General features: G+C 45.1%; 1 protein-coding gene across 5 annotated transcripts in view; it reads left to right on the top strand.

The window, feature by feature from the left end:
• LOC109871046 (semaphorin-5B) overlaps nt 1-22,972 on the top strand; it is a 271,930-nt gene that overhangs the window by 155,453 nt on the left and 93,505 nt on the right. For all 5 annotated transcript variants that reach the window (XM_031805788.1, XM_031805787.1, XM_031805786.1 and 2 more), the window contains exons 6-9: nt 2,980-3,042; nt 4,434-4,532; nt 11,543-11,756; nt 18,376-18,661. In XM_031805788.1, coding sequence (XP_031661648.1) covers nt 2,980-3,042; nt 4,434-4,532; nt 11,543-11,756; nt 18,376-18,661 — 662 coding nt within the window. The remainder of the gene's footprint in view (nt 1-2,979; nt 3,043-4,433; nt 4,533-11,542; nt 11,757-18,375; nt 18,662-22,972) is intronic.

Genomic DNA, 22,972 nt, shown 5'->3' with positions numbered 1-22,972 from the left:
GTCCAGACATGGGCTTTTCTGTTTTCATGTCACGATGCGGTCTCTGTAGTAGTCTCTTGCCTTGTTGTGCATGGCAATGTTCCACTGTGTGAAGAACAAGGCAAAATGGTGGTCGTTGTGGTTGTGTTGTGTGTTATGGATGCTCATTCTCAAAGTCAATACTACGAGAGAGAGAACCGGAATGGCTAGACTTTTGCTCAAGTGTGTGCAAAGAGGCACCCCATTCGCTGAAATAGAGGAGAGGTGGAGAGGAGAATGATAGGGGAGAGGAGGAGAGGGGAGTGTCACATAGGGGGTATACTCTGGCACGAGTCCGTGCCAACTTTAGCTTTTCTCTCTCTCTGTTCCAGCACTAGTGGGTCAGGCCAGCAGCACCACGGCTATTTTTAGTGAAACTGGGAGACCTTAACACAAAGTGATACCGATGAGAGAGAGTACCATCTCTCAGGCTACTATACAAAAGGCCAATTCTGCTCTGTTAGCGGTGTGTGTGTGTGTGTGTGTGCGTGTCTGCCCCAGCACTGAGCTAGGGCATTCTTAATTAAAACCAAGGCATACGGTTCTAAAGGAATGTAATTGGGCCGTGGAGAAACAACCGGCATTGGTGTGGTAGAAGATTGGAGGATGGTGTGTGTGTGTGTGTGTGTGTGTGTGTGTGTGTGTGTGTGTGTGTGTGTGTGTGTGTGTGTGTGTGTGTGTGTGTGTGTGTGTGTGTGTGTGTGTGTGTGTGTGTGTGTGTGTGTGTGGTAGAAGATTGGTGGACGGTGTGTGTGTGTGTGGTGGAGGATTGGACTCTGAATGAGAGAAGAAGATGCTATTTCCATCCTAAAGACATCTGGGCTACAGCCATGGTCCTGTCTGGTTACCTCACCTTGTAATCCACTGGCTGGCCCACTCAGCTCCATGTTGACGCAATTAACAAACAACAATAAGGTTTGTGTCTTTTCATGGCGTCTGTGTTGTGTTGTTAATATTACCGTCAACAGTTGCGTCATTTTCAGGCAGCCACTTTCTCTTTCTAAGGAAGTAGTCAGGCAGCCACTGTGAGTCTCTTTCAACGCAGTAGTCAGGCAGCAGCCACGGTGAGTCTCTTTCAACGCAGTAGTCAGGCAGCAGCCACAGTGAGTCTCTTTCAACGCAGTAGTCAGGCAGCAGCCACAGTGAGTCTATTTCAACGCAGTAGTCAGGCAGCCACAGTGAGTCTATTTCAACGCAGTAGTCAGGCAGCAGCCACGGTGAGTCTCTTTCAATGCAGTAGTCAGGCAGCAGCCACGGTGAGTCTATTTCAACGCAGTAGTCAGGCAGCCACGGTGAGTCTCTTTCAACGCAGTTGTCAGGCAGCCACGGTGAGTCTATTTCAACGCAGTTGTCAGGCAGCCACTGTGAGTCTATTTCAACGCAGTAGTCAGGCAGCCACAGTGAGTCTCTTTCAACGCAGTAGTCAGGCAGCCACGGTGAGTCTATTTCAATGCAGTAGTCAGGCAGCCACGGTGAGTCTCTTTCAACGCAGTAGTCAGGCAGCAGCCACGGTGAGTCTCTTTCAACGCAGTAGTCAGGCAGCCACAGTGAATCTCTTTCAACGGAGTAGTCAGGCAGCAGCCGCAGTGAGTCTATTTCAACGCAGTTGTCAGGCAGCCACGGTGAGTCTCTTTCAACGCAGTAGTCAGGCAGCAGCCACAGTGAGTCTATTTCAACGCAGTAGTCAGGCAGCCACAGTGAGTCTATTTCAACGCAGTAGTCAGGCAGCCACAGTGAGTCTATTTCAACGCAGTAGTCAGGCAGCAGCCACGGTGAGTCTCTTTCAACGCAGTAGTCAGGCAGCAGCCACGGTGAGTCTATTTCAACGCAGTAGTCAGGCAGCAGCCAGGGTGAGTCTATTTCAACGCAGTAGTCAGGCAGCAGCCACAGCGAGTCTATTTCAACGCAGTTGTCAGGCAGCGACCACGGTGAGTCTCTTTCAACGCAGTAGTCAGGCAGCAGCCACGGTGAGTCTCTTTCAATGCAGTAGTCAGGCAGCCACGGTGAGTCTCTTTCAACGCAGTAGTCAGGCAGCCACGGTGAGTCTCTTTCAACGCAGTAGTCAGGCAGCCACAGTGAGTCTATTTCAACGCAGTAGTCAGGCAGCCACAGTGAGTCTATTTCAACGCAGTAGTCAGGCAGCAGCCACGGTGAGTCTCTTTCAAAGCAGTAGACAGGCAGCCATGGTGAGTCTCTTTCAACGCAGTACTCAGGCAGCAGCCACAGTGAGTCTATTTCAACGCAGTAGTCAGGCAGCCACGGTGAGTCTCTTTCAATGCAGTAGTCAGGCAGCAGCCACAGTGAGTCTATTTCAACGCAGTAGTCAGGCAGCCACAGTGAGTCTCTTTCAACGCAGTAGTCAGGCAGCCACGGTGAGTCTCTTTCAATGCAGTAGTCAGGCAGCCACGGTGAGTCTATTTCAACGCAGTAGTCAGGCAGCCACAGTGAGTCTCTTTCAACGCAGTAGTCAGGCAGCAGCCACAGTGAGTCTATTTCAACGCAGTAGTCAGGCAGCAGCCACAGTGAGTCTATTTCAACGCAGTAGTCAGGCAGCAGCCACGGTGAGTCTATTTCAACGCAGTAGTCAGGCAGCAGCCACGGTGAGTCTCTTTCAACGCAGTAGTCAGGCAGCAGCCACAGTGAGTCTATTTCAACGCAGTACTCAGGCAGCAGCCATGCTGAGTCTCTTTCAATGCAGTACTCAGGCAGCAGCCATGCTGAGTCTCTTTCAATGCAGTACTCAGGCAGCAGCCATGCTGAGTCTCTTTCAATGCAGTACTCAGGCAGCAGCCATGCTGAGTCTCTTTCAATGCAGTACTCAGGCAGCAGCCATGCTGAGTCTCTTTCAAAGCAGTACTCAGGCAGCAGCCATGCGGAGTCTCTTTCAAAGCAGCTCCCTTTGCAAAAGGTGAATGCTGCATCCAATCACTCTTTTTACATGTGTTTATTTTGGTTTCCTAGGCAACGGAATGGATTCCAGATGATGACACCAGGAGGTCCTGTCAGAGCAAAGGGAAGACCGAGGTAAACAACGACTTGGGGGGCTCCACACACACACACCACACACATTCATATACACACACACACAAATATACACACACACACCCCACAAATATTCACATACACCACACAAATATTCACATACACCACACAAATACATTCATATATACACACACACACACAAATATACACCTACACCACACACACACACACACACACACACACACACAGAGGACCTTCCCTGAATAGGACTATTTCCTTTAAAAGCAGTCTGTTGACTGGCTGGTCAAGGGGCTCTATGGGATCTTGTGGGAGTGGCTTATAGTGATTTTATGGTTTTTGGGCCCCTTCAATCGAAGTGTGTTTACTGGCTGGGAAGTGAAAAATAACACTGACTTTTTAGTAAGACACTCAAGGCAGAGCCCTTCTTCTGTACTTGATCATTTTGTTATTCCGCTTTTCTTTGTGAGAATTGATTGCCATGCTATTTTTATCTCAAAAGCCCAACGGAGAAGGGAAAGTAAAAAATCCATTCTCTCTGGAGAACGTCGTCTGACCTCAAGTTTGAAACACAGCAATTTTATTTATTTGTCAAGACAGAATATTTAAGGACAACAAAGAAGTTTCATTCCCTCAAACGTCAGACAGTGCTTTATAAAAACGAGATTAGATTAGGTTTAAATGTGTTACATTTTATTTTACAGATGAAAGATAAAAAACATTCCAGTCATATCATTAGTGAGTGAGTATTGCTGGGTCGTATTCATTAATGCACTCTGTTGCAAACCATGCGCCTAATACAACAGGTGAAATGCTTACTTACGAGCCCTTAACCAACAATGCAGAGTTTTTAAAAAGTAAGACAAATTTGCTAAACTAAAGGAAAAAGTAAGACAATAAAAATAACAGTAACGAGGCTATATACAAGGGGTACCGGTACCGAGTCAGTGTGCAGGAGTTCAGGTTAGTCGAGGTAATTGAGTTAGTATGGACTGTAGGTAGGGGTGAAGTGACTATGAATAGATAATAAACAGAGAGTAGCAGCAGCATATGTGAAGACTGTGAAGGATTGTGTGTGTGTGTGTGTTTTGTGTGTGTTTGTGTGGCGTCAATATGCATGTGTGTGTTTTGTGTGGGTGTGGGTGTGTGTGTGTTGGAGTGTCAGTGCAAGAGAGTCAGTGCAAAAAATTATAATAGATAAGAATACAATAATGGTAGACATTTGATGAACTATTCAGCAGTCTTTATGGCTTGGGGGTAGAAGCTGTCAAGGAGCCATTTGGTCCCAGAATCTTATCAAGTTCATGTAGTCCCTCCCCGTTTCGGTCCGTTTTCTTGTGTTTGGTGAATACAAAACAAAGGTACGCAGGTTTCTAACCTCTGACAACCTGTCTGCTCTCTACTACTCCCTTTAGGTAGAGTGTCAGAACTACCTCCGCGTGCTACTGGTCAATAAGACTGAGGTCATCACCTGTGGAACCAACGCCTTCCAGCCCCTCTGTATCACCCGGGAGGTAAGAGGGAATGGGGGATGGAGTGATAACCTACAGGGGTGTAGGTAGGGGGTGATGGGGAGGACATGATGAGAGAGTAAAGGAGGGTGGTGCACTGTAAAAAAAATGTAAAAAATAAATAAATCACTGTTGGGTTATTGGTGCTGGGTGTTGGGTTATTGGTGCTGGGTGTTGGGTTATTGGTGCTGGGTAGTGGGTTATTGGTGCTGGGTGTTGGGTTATTGGTGCTGGGTGTTGGGTTATTGGTGCTGGGTGTTGGGTTATTGGTGCTGGGTGTTGGGTTATTGGTGCTGGGTGTTGGGTTATTGGTGTTGGGTGTTGGGTTATTGGTGCTGGGTTATTGAGACCGGAGGCGTAGTTTCGTAGGGGCGTGGACTTCAGATTGTTCTTTTTAGTCACCCATGAGAGTAAATGTAATTTATGTTAATCTGTTCTGTTGTATAGTTATTAAATATTAAAACTAGAAATGCCTGGCCTTTCAGCCTACAAGTAAGTACCTGCTAAAGAACTTGGAGAATGTTGCTGGACTTCCCCTTTAGCATCACATGCATATCAACCCGCAAGGTGCCCAAACATTAGCGCCTCATTAACGCTTGATAAATTGTGTATAAACAATTGGTATCCTGAAGAAATATTAGTGAAATATATCCATGTAAAAATACAACAATAGTTATTTGGTTAGATAGACTAAAGGGTATGTTTTGTATACTTCTACAAAGTCCTCGTGAAAACGTAGGCCTATAGGCTATTTTCAACACTTCCAGCCAGTGACGCAAACAACATTCTAACAGTCTAATAAATACATTTCATATATGCTATCAGAAGAATAATAATTTGGTTGTGTTTATTAAGGTCTTAGGTAACATTAGAATACTAAAAAACTATATTTTCAAATAATCTAATAGCATTTTCATTAGTTTATGTTACTCTAGGCCCCTCAAACTCAACTCTGGACCTTGAAACCAGTTCCACTGCATTTTGTCATTGTTCCCCTCTAAGCAGGGACTGATTTAGACCTGGGACACCAGTTGTGTGCAATTAACTATCAGGTAGAACAGAAAACCAGCAGGCTCCAGACCTCCAGAGTTGAGTACCTCTGCTCTAAGCTATAAGTAATAACGAAAAACCACTAGTTCAAGTCCCTCACAAATCAACCCACAAGGCGAGCAGTGAAATTATTAACCCTAGGGCCAACGCTGATAAATATAGGCATAACACAAACTCATCTTTACACTATTGTTGTTCTAAATGAAATCAACCTTTTCATCCTCCTTATCATTCAGTTAGGTCTAATTTAAATTAAATTGTGAAGTAACTTGCACAATTATTGCCCATTCATCCATTTATCATTCATTCAGTGTGCTGGCATCGTTTGCTTCCCTTCACTTATGAACTTGGATAGAGTCAATGATATGTTTTTCAATATTCTAAAGGCCTACCCATAACGTAGCATGTTTTCATTTCCTTTACAATGCATTTGATTAGTAATAGAGTTATAGTAAATTAAACAGTCCAATAACAGCATATTTTTACAAAGTAAAACTTAAAAAAGAATGATATCAACCCACAAGTCATGCGTTCAAATGATTTGGTATAAACATGAACCAACGCTAATAAATAGGAATAACACAACCTCATCATTACACTATTGTCTTTCTAAATTAAATCAACCAATTACATTGTGAAGTAACATGCACAATTATTGCACATTCATCCATTTGTCATTCATTCAGTGAGGAGAGAGAGAAGCATTAGCACCTGGCTGGGTACCAACGTCCTACAGCACATTATCTTGGTGGGTTAAGTTGGGAAAAGATGTGGGAAACAACAGGTAAAAAGGCTCTAAATACTTTTCTGTTTGTGATTTTTAAATTCTGACGAATAAGAAATATAAAATACAAATATTTATGAAAATTCAGGGAAGGAGCAGGACGTTGTCGCCTCGCTTCACGTTCTTAGGAAACTATTCAGTAATTTGTTTTTTTATGTTTTATTTCTTACATTGTTAGCCCAGAAAATCGTAAGCGTTATTACATACAGCCGGGAAGAACTATTGGATATAAGAGCGACATCAACTTAGCAACATTATGACCAGGAATACGTCTTTGCCGAAGAGGATCCTTTGTTTGGACCTCCACCCTGGACATGGGATCTTATCCCAGAGGCCGACCCAAAACAATGTGGTCGCCGCAGGAGAGGCAGACGGAGGGGCCTCCTGGTCAGACGTAGAAGGAGAGCACACTGTTCACCGCTTTCAAGCATATTACTCGCCAATGTCCAGTCAACAAGGTCTAGACAACAAGGTGGACATTATCTCCCAAGAGAATTCTCTTCGATTATAGTCACAGCCGTGTCCAGTCGGAAGTTTACATACACAAATACATTTCAACTGTAACGGCTTTCCTCCGTTGAAAGAGAAGCGGACCAAAATGCAGCGTGGTGGTTACTCATGTTCTTTAATGAAAAATGAACAAAACATGAAATAACTTAAATATACAAAACAACAAACAGAATGTGAAAACCTATACAGTCTATCTTGTGACAACAAACACAGAGACAGGAACAATCACCCACAAACACACAGTGAAACCCAGGCTACCTAAATATGGTTCCCAATCAGAGACAACGAGAATCACCTGACTCTGATTGAGAACCGCCTCAGGCAGCCATAGACTATGCTAGACACCCCTACTCAGCCACAATCCCAATACCTATTAAAACCCCAATACAAAAACACAACACAAAATAAACCCATGTCACACCCTGGCCTGATCAAATAAATATATAAACACAAAATACTAAGACCAGGGCGTGACATCAACTCAGTTTTTCACAATTCCTGACATTTAATCAGAGTGAAACTTCCCTGTTTTAGGTCAGTTAGGATCACCACTTTATTTTAAGAATGTGAAATGTCAGAATAATAGTAGAGAGAATGATTTATTTCAGCTTTTATTTCTTTCATCACATTCCCAGTGGGTCAGAAGTTTACATAACCTCAATTAGTATTTGGTAGCATTGCCTTTAAATAGTTTATCTTTGGTCAAGCGTTTCAGGGTGGCCTTCCACAAGCTTCCCACAATAAGTTGGGTGAATTTTGGCCCGTTCCTCCTGATAGAGCTGGTTTAACTGAGTCAGGTTTGTAGGCCTCCTGGCTCGCACACAATTTTTCAGTTCTGCCCACAAATGTTCTATAGGATTGAGGTCAGGGCTTTGTGATGGCCACTTCAATACCTTGACTTTGTTGTCCTTAAGCCATTTTGTCACAACTTTGGAAGGATGCTTGGGGTCATCGTCCATTTGGAAGACCCATTTGCGACCAAGCTTGAACTTCCTGACTGATGTCTTGAGATGTTGCTTCAAAATATCCACATAATTTTCCTCCCTCAAGATGCCATCTATTTTGTGAAGTGCACCAGTCTCTCCTGCTGCCACCCCTGTGCTTCACGGTTGGGATGGTGTTGTGGCTTGCAAGCCTCCCCCTTTTCCCTCCAAACATAGCAATGGTCATTATGGCCAAACAGTTCTATTTTTGTTTCATCAGACCAGAGGACATTTCTCCAAAAAGTACAATCTTCGTCCCAGTGTGCAGTTGCAAACCGTAGTCTGTCTTTTTCTATGGCATTTTTTGAGCAGTGGCTTCTTCCTTGCTGAGCGTCCTTTCAGGTTATGTCGACATAGGACTCGTTTTACTGTGGATATAGATACTTTTGTACCTGTTTCCTCGAGCATCTTCACAAGATCCTTTGCTGTTGTTCTGGGATTGATTTGCACCAAAGTAAGTTCATCTCTAGGAGACAGAACGCATCTCCTTCCTGAGTTGTATGACGGCTGCATGGTCCTATGGTGTTTATACTTGCGTACTATTGTCTGTACAGATGAATGTGGTACCTTCAGGCATTTGGAAATTGCTCCCAAGGATGAACCAGACTTGTGGAGGTCTACAATTTTTCTTGGCTGATTTCTTTGGATTTTTTCATGATGTCAAGCAAAGAGGCACTGAGTTTGAAGGTAGGCATTGAAATACATCTACAGGTACACCTCCAATTGACTCAAATGATTTCAATTAATCAGAAGCTTCTAAAGCAATGAAATCATTTTCTGGAATTTTCCAAGCTGTTGAAAGGCACAGTCAACTTAGTGTATGTAAACTTCTGACCCACTGGAATTTTGGTACAGTGAATTGTAAGTGATATAATCTGTCTGTAAACAATTGTTGGAAACATGACTTGTGTCATGCACAAAGTATTTGTCCTAACCGACTTGCCAAAACTATAGTTTGTTAACAAGAAATTTGTGGAGTGGTTGATAACGAGTTTTAATGACTCCAACCTAAGTGTATGTAAACTTCCGACTTCAACTGTGTATCCGCCCACATGCAGATACCTCGACGGTGTCACGCCCTGACCTGAGTATTCTTTGTTTTCTTTATATATTTTGGTTAGGTCAGGGTGTGACGAGGGTGGTATGTGTGTTTTTGTCTCATCTAAATCAAATCAAATCAAATTTATTTATATAGCCCTTCGTACATCAGCTGATATCTCAAAGTGCTGTACAGAAACCCAGCCTAAAACCCCAAACAGCAAGCAATGCAGGTGTAGAAGCACGGTGGCTAGGAAAAACTCCCTAGAAAGGCCAATACCTAGGAAGAAACCTAGAGAGGAACCAGGCTATGTGGGGTGGCCAGTCCTCTTCTGGCTGTGCCGGGTGGAGATTATAACAGAACATGGCCAAGATGTTCAAATGTTCATAAATGACCAGCATGGTCGAATAATAATAAGGCAGAACAGTTGAAACTGGAGCAGCAGCACAGTCAGGTGGAAGTTGAAACTGGAGCAGCAGCATGGCCAGGTGGACTGGGGACAGCAAGGAGTCATCATGGGTGTTTGTACTGTCTAGGGTTTTTGTAGATTTATGGATTTGTTTCCATCTAGGTGTTTATGTTGGTCTATGGTTGCCTAGATTGGTTCTCAATTAGAGGCAGGTGTTTATCGTTGTCTCTGATTGAGAACCATATTTAGGCAGCCATCTTCTTTGGGTATTTCGTGGGTTATGTTATGTTGCACGTTAGCACATTGTTTATATAGCGGTCACGGTCGTCTTATTCGTTTTTTTGTTTAAGTGTTCTTAGTGTTCTTCATTAATAAAGAAGAATGTATTCTAACCACGCTGCGCTTTGGTCTACTCCATACGACGACCGTGACAGACGGCCTTGGAAGAACTTTACTGGACTCTATATAAACTGGAAACCATATATCCTGAGGCTGCATTTATTGTAGCTGGGGATTTGAACACAAGAATACCTAAATTCTACCAGCACATTGATTGTTTTACCCGCTCGAACACTACACTGAACCACTGCTACTAACTTTCGCGATCCATACAAGGCCCTCCCCCACCCTCCCTTCGGTAAATCTGACCATTACTCCATCTTGTTGCTCCCCTCCTATAGACACTAAAACAGGAAGCGCCCATGCTTGGCTCTATCCAACGTTGGTCTGACTAATTGGATTCCACTTCAAGACCGCTTCGAACAGGTGGACTGGGATATGTTCCGGGTACCCTCAGACAATACATTAACGTATATGCTGACTTTATGAGTTTATTAGGAAGTGCATTGGAGATGTTGTACCCACTGTGACTATTAAAACCTTCCCAAACCAGAAACCGTGGATTGATAGCAGCATTCGCGCAAAACTGAAAGCACATACCACTGCAGTTAAACATGGCAAGGTGACTGGAAACAAATACATATTTCATTCCCTCCACAAGGCAATCAAACAAGCAAAGCGACAGTATAAAGACAAAGTAGAGTTGCAATTCAACGGCTCAAACACAAGATGTATGTGGCAGGGTCTACAGACAATCACGGATTACAAAAAGAAAACCAGCCCCGTCGCAGACATCAATGTCTCACTCCCAGACAAATTAAACAACTTCTTTGCGTGCTTTGAGGACAATACAGTGCCACCGACACGTTCTGCTACCAAAGACTGTAGGCTCTCCTTCCCTGTGGCCAACATGAGTAAAACATTTAAACGTGTTAACCCTTTCAAGGCTGCCGGCCCAGACGGCATTCCTTGCCGCATCCTCAGAGCATGCGCAGACCAGCTGGCTGGTGTGTATACGGACATATTCCATCAATCCCTATCCCAGTCTGCTGTCCCCACATGCTTCAAGATGTCCACTGTTGTTCCTGTTCCCAGGAAAGCTAAGGTCATCATGAAGTGCTTTGAGAGACTAGCCAAGGATCATATCACCTCCACCATTCCATCCCCTTTCATTGTGTGTATAAGGTAGTCGTTATTCATTGTGTGTATAAGGTAGTCATTATAGATATTACTGCTCTGTCAGAACTAGAAGCACAAGCATTTTGCTACACTCGCATTAACATCCACTAACCATGTGTATGTGATCAATAAAATTTGATTTGATGCGAACTTAACATGATGAACAGGAATGACATTTACTCTCACAGGTGGCCAATAAGCACTAGCTGAAAGCCATGCCCTTAATAAGCCACGCCTCCTGAAGGTAACCTAAGGATTACATTCAAAAAGACCCAGCTGCTATGGCAACCTAGCATGACAGTAAAAAAATACCCATCTGATGGTTAAATTAACCCATGTTTGTGTAATCCAAACGACCCTACTGGCTGGGTCAAAATAACCCAACTTGTTCTGTCCACTATTTAACCAGCGCTGGGTTACCAAATAACCCATATTGGGTTGTTTTAGAGCATCATTTTTTTAAAGTGTGGAATGAAGGAGTGGGGGGAACGAAGGGGAGATGAAGGGAAAAGAGGGATAGAGTGATAACTGGCAGGAATAGGGGTGGGGGATGATAGACAGTGAACGGTGAAAGGAGGCATTAAGATAAGGTCGTCTCCAGCTACATGACTGGAATGTAAACATCAAACAGCCATATGGTCTGTGAGAAGATAGTGTGTTGTTACTATCATTTTCTTGCTCTCACACTATCTCTCTCTCCCCTCCCTCCCCCTCGCTCAGGTGGGGAACATGTCCAGTGTGTTGGATCGTGTGAATGGCGTGGCACGGTGCCCGTATGACCCTCGCCATAACTCCACGGCGGTGGTGACGGAGAGCGGTGAGCTGTTCGCCGCCACTGTCATAGACTTTTCGGGTCGCGACCCCGTCATCTACCGGAGCCTAGGAGGCATGCCACCCCTTCGGACTGCCCAGTACAACTCCAAGTGGCTCAACGGTAAATGACGGTTCCACAAACCTCGCTGTGTGTGTGCATTTGGAGTGTGTGTTGACACCACCCGCACCGCCAACCATGTGTTTGTATTAGTTGATTCGGTAAAGTCAATTAAAGTGGATTGCATAGGAGCTAAGATCTTTGTTAGAGGCCCAGTGCTTCCTGATTGTTAATGGCTTGGTGCAGTCTGTTATCCACCATGTTTCAGGCTATCAGCCATGTTTCTCAGGGACACCATTTCTACTATTTCCTAGTATCCAAGTAAAAAGACATGGTAATTTGACCCCCCCACAAAATAAAGTATGCGATTTGAGTGTAATCCACCTAGGTACGGTATTGTGGACAGTATGAGCTGGTATTGGCTGGTACTATAGAAAAGCTAAGTTAGATAAACCTCCATCATCAGCCCCAAAAGTCCTAGCTAGGTGTCTGTAATCTTTCTGTTGCTGACACCAGGCCTTTTTACTGAATGCACCTCACAAATACATCCTGACTCCAGCAGAAAATAGACAAACCTTTCCCGAAACTGTGATTATTATCTGCAGTATTTCAAACACAGCAACCATATTTAGTTCTAGGCTCCATAGAGTAGGAGGAGAAAAGAGGAGAAGAAAATAGGAGGGAGAAGAAAGGGGGAGAGAGAAAGATTGAGGGGGTAGAGGTGTGCACTAGAGCCCTGCACGGGCATGCATTTTAAGCTCAATCCCTGCAAATGCCCACAATGTTCAGGCCCTAACCTACCCAGACCCAATTGCTTCTGCCAAATTTGGGCATTACCATATTGGGCTTTACAGTCATTTACAAAAATCAATTTAAAATGACAAAAAAAATTGATAAGCGACAATTAAGGATTTTTCAAAAGCCCAAAATCTGAAATAACTTCCTCTGTTAGTAAATCCATTAGCTCCCTGTGTGAGTCTGAGTGTCAATGGTGACGGCTCCACTTGGACTGCTCTGCTCAATGAAGAGACATAGCAGTTAGCTATTAGCTACTTTTCATCACTATAAACTCTGACAAACTCAAGGAACATGATTATTTTCTGTGAAATAATCTCTCCTGTCTTATATTTGATGAGGTTGAAGCACTTCTGACACCATGTTAGGATCTTAATCAGATATGACCTTCACGATCATCGTTGGAAGCATACTCGGACCAAAGGGCAGCGTGATCTGAATATTTACTGAAGTGAAACTTACAAAAACAATAAAGAATGACCGAACAAATGACCGTAAATGAAGTACTCACAGGCAACAACACAAAAACAAGATCCCACAAAACACAGTGTGAAAATGGCTGCCTAAATATGCTCCCTAATCAGAGACAACAAAAAACAGCTGCCTCTGATTGGTAACCATACCAGGCCAACATAGAAATACACAACCTAGATTACCCACCCTAGTCACACCTCGACCTAACCAAAATAGAGAATAAAAAGGCTCTCTATGGTCAGGGTGTGATAATGACTGTACTGTGCCGCCGAGCATGAGCAAATGGCTCAGCTTCAAATTGTTAGTGATCAATGTAGTGATACCCGAGCCCTGCTGTAGCTTAGTTATTGATGAAATAACAACACACAAGCCCTAACCCGGTGTGTTGTGGCCCGTCTGGTTCTGGTCGGGTACTAGAGCTCTAGTTTAAACGAAGCAGAGCAAGGAGCAGAGTATGGAGCAGAGCAAGGAGCAGAGCATGGAGCAGAGCAAGGAGCAGAGCATGGAGCAGAGCAAGGAGCAGAGCATGGAGCAGAGCAAGGAGCAGAGCATGGAGCAGAGCAAGGAGCAGAGCATGGAGCAGAGCAAGGAGCAGAGCATGGAGCAGAGCATGGAGCAGAGCAAGGAGCAGAGCATGGAGCAGAGCAAGGAGCAGAGCAAGGAGCAGAGTATGGAGCAGAGCAAGGAGCAGAGCAAGGAGCAGAGCATGGAGCAGAGCAAGGAGCAGAGCAAGGAGCAGAGTATGGAGCAGAGCAAGGAGCAGAGCATGGAGCAGAGCAAGGAGCAGAGCATGGAGCAGAGCATGGAGCAGAGCATGGAGCAGAGTATGGAGCAGAGTATGGAGCAGAGCAAGGAGCAGAGCAAGGAGCAGAGCATGGAGCAGAGCATGCTCAGTTTGACTGGAGCACGGAGCGAGTTTCCCAAAGACTGGAGCATCGGCCTTCTTGCCTGCTACAAGTTTGTTTCAGTAACGTTCCAAGTAGTGCTCACTTCATGGGCTCAGGGCATTCCTGCAGCGACATGCACTTGTAGTCTACTTGCATACTGCTATAGCCCCTTGCTTTAGCTACTGTCATGGAGTTGGCTAAATATTTTCAGAATAAAACAAGTAAAACTTACAGGTGACTTGAGACGAGGAGGACCAAGACCAAGAGTGGAGTGCGGTGAAGTAGTGTGTCCACAACTATAGAAACATTGTGAAATCTAAAAAGACAAGTATCCCGAAAGCATGATGGTGTACTTACTATGTGCACATGCTAACAGAAAGGAACAAGGTGGGTATTTATAAACAAAAAATTGTTTTATTATCTATACAAAAGGTTATCATGGATTTTGGCCCAATAGGCCTGGCATATTACCTTTTCCATTTTGAAAACCTTTAGGCCTACCTATCAAAGAAAACAAAAACAACTCCGCGTCCCTGCCCAGCCTGGCAAGAGTGGCCCGAAGGGTGATTAGTATCTCCAGTGGCTCTGTGAGCACAGTGAGGGTATTCCCCGCTGCTGCCCTCATCACATGATCCTGAAGCCAGAAACTCTGGCCAAACTCGTCTTTCCAAAAATGAATTCAAAGGCACTGATCCTAATAAGGCATTTTTCATTTCATTTGTATTTAATTCCAAGTGTGTCACAGCCTATATGTGCAATATAGAAACTATAATGATTTAATACAACAACATTTTTTTATTCTGAGTGCTTCATGTCCCTGCCAGCCTAGCAAATGCTTCACAATGTATTTCTTTATAGGCTAAAGCCTTGAAATAATATAAATAATATAGCCTAAATCATTTATAATTAATTCACTTAGACTCCCTGTTTGACTCCTGACCTATTTATAGTGTTTCTATGCTGTTTATTATGACATGAAGCCTATTTGAAATGAGGAGCGCTTCTTACATTCACCTTTTCATGTTGTTTATTAAATTACTTTTTGTTCAAATCATATGGTTTGGTTTCAATACTTTAAAACCAAATGGTAGGTTCAGGTGGTCACAAAATAGATGAGTGTTGGTTAAACTGTGATTTTAATGAATGGAGCGGATTTGGAGCGGCAGTTTTTTTCCCTGTGAGAGAGGAGCTTTTTTAGTGTGAGTGGTTGGAAAGGACATGGAGCGACTGCTCATGAGCAATGAGCGGGATTTCAGACCGCTCAACACCACTCACATGCTCTGTTCAGAAGGGAGAGACAGAGGAAGAAAAGGGCTGAGAGGAAAGGTAGGGGGCAGAAATATACAGGCAGAGGAGAGAAGATAGACTCAGGAGGCAGTGAGTGGTATAATTATTCCCCGTGGCAGGGAGAGGGTGAAATTACAGCACGCTGCATGCTTCATGCCACGCAGGGCTGTGTGTGTGTGTGTGGGAGGTGGGCTTTACCACAGGAGGGGGCGAGTGAGAGAGCAAGCGAGGGAGGAAGGAAGGAGAGGAGTGGAGCGGCGAAGCTGTGCTCATCAGCATAATCACAGCTGGTTGTAGATAGACAGACAGACAGACACCCCACTGTTGGCACCACCTTGCCTTTCCATTCCCTCAGCCCTTCTGAAATACACACATCCTCTTGGGGCAAAGCCCACTTTGCTGTACAGACTCTCCTTCCAGAGTCTGGAGCTGGATCTGGCAGGATCAGAGGAGACGGAGTGAGAATTCAAATCAAATTTCTAGTAATGAGCCTAGGCAACACACACAGGCAAGCAATAATCTCTCTCTCTCTCCCTCCTCCTCCTCTCCATGTTCAGTCACGTGGCTGTGTGTGAGTTCCACCCCCCGCAGGCCTCAATCAGTCTGTGTGGAGATTGAACAATCTGTTTACTTTCGGCAGGGAAGTGGAAAAATGCTATTTGTTGGATTGACTCCCACAAATGACACGCAGCCTAAACATGGAGTATTAGCTCATTCCTATGCCACCTCTGACAGCCACAGGGCTGGGTGTGTGTGTGTGTGTGTGTGTGTGTGTGTGTGTGTGTGTGTGTGTGTGTGTGTGTGTGTGTGTGTGTGTGTGTGTGTGTGTGTGTGTGTGTGTGTGTGTGTGTGTGTGTGTGTGTGTGTGTGTGTGTGTGTGTGTGTGTGTGTGTGTGTTTGTGTGTGTGTGTGTGTGTGTGTGAGACAGCCGTGGGGAAGCAGCAGTTAATCTACGCTAATGCCTGTTTCCATAGCTTCTCTTTCCATGGTAATTATCTAGGACCCGACAGGAGGTCTAGTGATACAGTACACACGCATACACAAACACACACACACAAACCCATCATGTACATGGCTGTTAACTGACCTGGAAAACCTTGTCCTCCATTACAACGTTCCATGCAGAGCAGGTGAGGGATGTGATGGTATATTTGTCATGATAGTTTTTCAGAAATGGATTACAGGTTTTTACATGGATTACATTACATTTAATTATTCACGGGCAAAGCTATGGGTTCTTACGTGGTCTCTTCTCCCATTAAGCTTAGACTAGAGATAATGATGGAACAGTTTGATATAGAAAACTATAGGATAAGAATAATGGGACAGTGGATGAATATTCAGCTGACAAGGGAATGTAAATTGTCAAAGACTCCAGCCACCCAAATCACAGACCGTTCTCTCTGCTATCACACGGCAAGCGGTACCGGAGCACCAAGTCTGGGACAAAAATGCTCCTGAACAGCTTCTACCCCAAAGCCATAAGACTGCTGAAAAGTTAATTAAACAGCTACCCAGACTTACTACTTTTTACCCCCTACCTAGATACACATAGTACTTCAATCAATCACCTAACCAAACCTACATTCACATAGTACTTCAATCAATCAATCACCTAACCAAACCTACATTCACATAGTACTTCAATCAATCAATCACCTAACCAAACCTACATTCACATAGTACTTCAATCAATCACCTAACCAAACCTACATTCACATAGTACTTCAATCAATCACCTAACCAAACCTACATTCACATATTACCTCAATCAATCACCCCAACTACCTTGTACCCCAGTACACTGACTCAGTACCAGTACTCCTTGTATATGGCCTGTATATAGACCTGTTATTGTTATTTTATTGTGTTACTATTTTATTTGATCTATTTGTAAATGTTCTTACTTTTTAACTACAATGATGAGAAAGGGCTCATAAGTAAGCATTTCACAGTGAAGTCCACACTTGTTCTATTCGGTTCATGTGGCCAATAAAATTTGATTTGAGATTTTACCAAACATTGTGCTAGTTGGTAATCCAGTCAGTCTCAACCATTTCACCCATTCCTATTGGCTGTGGCCAGTCACTACCTGCAGTTGGTTTTTATCAGTGTTCTGAAATGGAATTACTAGTCCTGTTATTGCTCCTGATGTCGTTTCCATTCCTGCCGGTTGCTTGCATTCTCCTATAATCTCATTCGCTTAAACGGTAGTGCTGACCCCTGGGGCATTTACCGTCATGGCTGTTTGCAGGTTAGTATCTCCACTCTCCACTCTCCACTCTGCTCTGAATCCACGCAGTGAGTTCATGTGTTTCTGTGTGCCTGTTTGTGTGTGTGTGTGTGTGTGTGTGTGTGTGTGTGTGTGTGTGTGTGTGTGTGTGTGTGTGTGTGTGTGTGTGTGTGTGTGTGTGTGTGTGTGTGTGTGTGTGTGTGTGTGTGTGTGTGTGTGTGTGTGTGTGTGTGTGTGTGTGTGTGTGTGTGTGTGTGTGTGTGAAATCACTGAGAATGTATGGTCCCAGAGAGAAAGCAGAACTGACAGCCATATTTTGTTGTTTTCACCAGCTCACTGCCTCTCTAGTTATGAGTAAATTCTACGTTATAACCGGAGAGGACGATCCTACTTGTTATCACACATGGCTTCAAATGGTACTCCAAATCTTTCACATGCTTTTGCTTGAGCCTGCCTGAAGGTTTTGAACCCAGGTGTGCTGTTAATGTGTTCCGTTGTGGAGTCAAGACTAAACAGTGCCTGTGTTTATAGCAACCGTGACAAGGTTTGAGCATCCATGTTACCATATGGTGTTTCTGACCACCAAGTCAAAGTGGAAGGAATGATGAAGTCATGGTCTCTATTGATTTCTTTCCCCCCGTCGAGTGCGTTAGACTCATGTCTTTACCATGTATATCCAGATGATCAACTGTCCTGGTATTTACAGAGGGAGGAATGAATGTATTGTACATTTTACAGGATGACTATTACTAATGAATGTACAGTATGTCTCACAGGATGAGTAATATCTTTATTATCACCATGACTGTACACGTTTATTCATCAGTATTGGCTACCAGTATAGACTACCATGACATTGAGAATCATCAGCTGTGGCTTCATGGAGTCTAATGCGCTCTCTGACTTTGTCTCCCTTTCCCTCTCTGCTTTGTCTCTTCTCCTCCCCCGTCCTCTCCTCCTCTTCCACTCCTCTCTTCCTGTCCTCTCCTCCTCTTCTCTTCTTCAGAACCCCATTTCATCTCAGCGTACGATGTGGGTCTCTTCACCTTTTTCTTTCTGCGTGAGAACGCCGTGGAACACGACTGTGGGAAGACTGTCTACTCCCGGGTGGCCCGGGTCTGTAAGAACGACATCGGAGGGCGGTTCCTACTGGAGGACACCTGGACCACCTTCATGAAGGCCAGGCTGAACTGCTCGCGCTCAGGAGAGATCCCCTTCTACTATAACGAGCTGCAGAGCACCTTCTATCTGCCTGAACAAGACCTCATCTATGGGATATTCACCACCAACGTGTGAGTGATGAGTGATAGTTTTTCTAGGCAAGACACAAACACACACTCAGGTAAACACATATACACAGCAAATTCACCAGTGTTAAAAAACAAACAAAATGATCACTGAAAGTGTTGAGTCTGTGGACCTATGTAGACAATGGAACAGTGTTAAATTAACACACTCGTTAGTTTAAAACCTTTTTCAAATATTTCCCAGAGTGCCTTGCCTTCGAGAGTTACCACCCATGACTATATTTGTTAGTGACAGAGACATGATTGTTGCATTCATCCATTTTCAGTCCTATGGACTTCACCAACTCCCAGGAGGCAGTAGGCTACTTTCTATCACTGTACCAGTACAGGACAGAGAAGGAGCGAGTACTTTCCAACTGTGTGTGTGTTTGTGTGTACCCCTCCCTCTTTCCCATCCTTTGTCTCAGTCCCTGTCTGTCTCTCAGTCCCCCAGTTACTCCCTAAAACTCTTCCCCCAGTAGGGGGATATGGTAATGCAATCACAGGAAACACTGTCTCCATCTGTCTGTGTTAAATTGAACATGGTCAAACAACTCCCAGGAGTTTGAACTGTAAAACAGAACAGAGGGAGTGAGAGGGAGAGGAGAGGGAGAGGCAGGGGGGAGAGGAGAGGCAGGGGGGAGAGGGAGAGGCAGGGGGGAGAGGGAGAGGCAGGGGGGAGAGGGGAGGCAGGGGGAGAGGGAGAGGCAGGGGGGAGAGGGAGAGGAGAGGGAGAGGCAGGGGGGAGAGGAGAGGCAGGGGGGAGAGGGAGAGGCAGGGGGGAGAGGAGAGGCAGGGGGGAGAGGGGAGGCAGGGGGGAGAGGGAGAGGCAGGGGGAGAGGAGTGGCAGGGGAGGGAGAGGAGAGGGAGAGGCAGGGGGGAGAGGGAGAGGCAGGGGGAGAGGAGAGGCAGGGGGGAGAGGAGAGGCAGGGGGGAGAGGAGAGGCAGGGAGGAGAGGGAGAGGCAGGGGGGAGAGGAGAGGCAGGGGGGAGAGGAGAGGCAGGGGAGGGAGAGAGAGAGGGAGATATATACATATACTGTATATATGCTGTTCTCCATCTGCCTTTGCTGGACATCTGCTGTTTTAAATAGGTCATTCAGTAGCAGACTAGGTTTGCATTCATTCTCTCGTCAGAGTAGTGATCTTAAGACCCCAGAGCTGAGGTATTTTTTAAACTGTAGACCTTACTGGTATCTCCCTCTCTCTCCCTGCCTCCATCCATCCCTCCCTCTGTCAGGGCTGCTGAGTGGGGCTTCGCTGTTTCTCCCATTGAAATGGGGCTATCACTTGCTAATGATAATTATCCAGGTGATTTCTCTGCTTTACACATTCCATTCCAATGGCTTTCTCCATATGTACTAAACTTTCTGAATGAGCAGCTGGATGCTGCTGCAGGTGTGTATCATATATGAAACTGATTGGCTTCTGATTTGACATGTCTCCTGGGTAACCTGGTAACCATGGTGTCCTGGCGTGGTGTAATGTGTGTGTGCAGCCATCTGAAGCGTGACCCATATTTTTGGCTGATTTTCCATATTTTTTCCTTGTAGGTGTACTTCTTTCATCACCTCAATATAATAATGTCAAATGCACCTTGAAATGAGCTATAAATTCCATGGAGCATATTGGATATGCCTAGAATAAGGATCAGTCAGATCATTCGTTTTTACAGTAAGAAAAGTATTATTCTTATTATTTTTTTATTTTTTATTTTACCCCCTTTTTCATAGTATCAAATTATTAGTAGTTACTATCTTGTCTCATCGCTACAACTCCTGTACGGGCTCGGGAGAGACGAAGGTCGAAAGTAATGCGTCCTAAGAAACACAACCCAACCAAGCCGCACATCGCCCCACGGACCTCCCAGTCGCTGCCGGCTGCGACAGAGCCTGGGCGCGAACCCAGAGTTTCTGGTGGCGTAGCTAGAGCTGCGATGCAGTGCCCTAGACCTGGGAGGCAGAAAATTATTATTTTACCAAAAAATACTACTTACAGGCAGCTTGTTTATACCATGTACACACAACAGTAACCTTTAGTAGCCTATTGCAACGTTGCTGCTGCTGGTTTATTGCTACCTGACTGTCTCCTGAAAGTGACTGTTTCAGAACATAGCACTGTAGCTCACGTATTGCATTGTAATGCAGTAACAAATTGTTACGGATAATCCTAGCCATAGTTCAATTTCTGCTCCTTCCCTGTACGGTGCCGTACGGTAAAGGGGATTCTGAGTGTGCTTTTTGTTTTTTTGTTCGATGCAGCTATTCACTGAGGTTGAAACACATTGGACCGGTCTAAATGCTAGAGGCGTTACTACAGACCCGGGTTCATTCCCGGGCTGTGCCACAACCGGCCGTGGCCGGGATTCCCATAGGATGGTGCACAATTTTCCCAGCGTCGTCCTGGTTAGGGGAGGGTTTGGCCGGGGGCTTTACTTGGCTCATCACACCCTAGCGACTCCTTGTGGCGGGCCATGTGCCTACAGGCTGACCACGGTCGCCAGTTGAATGGTGTTGCCGCCGACATATTGGTACGGGTGGCTTCCGGGTTAAGTGGGAGGGTGTTAAGTGGGAGGGTGTTAAGTAGGAGGGTGTTAAGGAAAACACAGATGTTTTTGACTTAGTTATAGTGAAACATGTCAATTCTGGTCTTCATTTTGACATTCCCCTGTGGGGAATTAGAATTTAAACTGCAAGTGGCATTTTACCACTGTGAGCTAACTGTCTCCCATAATTCATATTTATGAGCAATTCCCCCACAACCTGAAGTATAGTGTAGAGAATCATTGTACCACCTAAACCGCTGTGAAATATATATTCATATTTTCAGCTGTTTGAAGCTGGTGTACAAGACAGAAAGGAAAAGATACAAAAACAAAACTTAAGAAAGGGAAGCATAGAAATAATGCACATAGAACAGATCTACAGCTTCTTATACTTGCTTTCAATGAGAATGACAGATCTGTAACTTACATTTCTATGTGCATTTGGTCAAGTCGCCCAAAAAGTTACATATTGCTGCTTTATTGCGTCCCAAATCACACCTATTTTCTATATAGTAGTGTGCGTGCACTCCATGGTGTGTGCACTCCATGGGGAATAGTGTACCATATGGAATGCACACTTCATGTATTTTTACTGTGTATTTTTTCAACTGAGGTGATGTGCACAGACTGCATTAGCTCCGTATACCCTGCTAAGCCTGGAGCCTGCCAAACATAGGCAGAGCACATCTGTTGCTGTATTCTGTGGTGTGTGTGTGTGTGTGTGTGTGTGTGTGTGTGTGTGTGTGTGTGTGTGTGTGTGTGTGTGTGTGTGTGTGTGTGTGTGTGTGTGTGTGTGTGTGTGTGTGTGTGTGTGTGCGTGCGTACATGCATGTATATGCGTGCCTTCATTAGCCCGTATGTGTGTGTTAGAAAGTATTTTGGGATGCAAGTGTCTCTATGACACACATATAGTGCAGTATATATGGGCCATCTGGTGTGATGATGAGCACCATCCCTGCTAGTCTGCTCTCTATGATTCATCATCATAGAAGCCTTCACCACTCATATGCACTGAACTGCAGTGAGCAGGTGCAGCGGCAGGCACTTCATGTGTCCCAAATGGCTTCCTGTTCCTTTAATAGCACACTACTGACCAGGGCCCATAGGGGTTTGCCATTTGGGACAAAGCCTGTGTCACTAAGCTGCACTGAGCATGTGCAGAAAGGGGACACACTCCAGTGGGCATGTTACTCCCATAACACCTTGCAGCCATAGGGTACAGTGACACAACAGAAAGTGCAGTGTCATCCTGTCCGACTGGCTCACTGGTGTGGTTGAGGACATCAGCCTTTTACTCCCATAACACTGGTCATAGGGGAACACCAGCCAGCCATAGGGGAACACCCGCCAGCTATAGGGGAACACCCGCCAGCCATAGGGGAACACCCGCCAGCCATTGGGGAACACCAGCCAGCCATAGGGGAACACCAGCCAGCCATAGGGGAACACCAGCCAGCCATAGGGGAACATCAGCCATCCATTAGGGAACACCAGCCGGCCATAGGGGAACACCCGCCAGCCATAGGGGAACACCAGCCAGCCATAGGGGAACACCAGCCAGCCATAGGGGAACATCAGCCATCCATTAGGGAACACCAGCCGGCCATAAGAGAATATCAGCCAGACATAGGGGAACATCAGGCAGGGGAACATCAGCCAGACATAGGGGAACATCAGGCAGACATAGGGGAACATCAGGCAGACATAGGGGAACATCAGGCAGACATAGGGGAACATCAGGCAGACATAGGGGAACATCAGGCAGACATAGGGG

This window comes from Oncorhynchus kisutch, linkage group LG26, assembly GCF_002021735.2.
Source record: "Oncorhynchus kisutch isolate 150728-3 linkage group LG26, Okis_V2, whole genome shotgun sequence".
Taxonomy (NCBI): domain Eukaryota; kingdom Metazoa; phylum Chordata; class Actinopteri; order Salmoniformes; family Salmonidae; genus Oncorhynchus; species Oncorhynchus kisutch.
The sequence above is the reverse complement of the archived record's forward strand: the minus strand, read 5'-3'. Positions and strand labels throughout refer to the sequence as shown.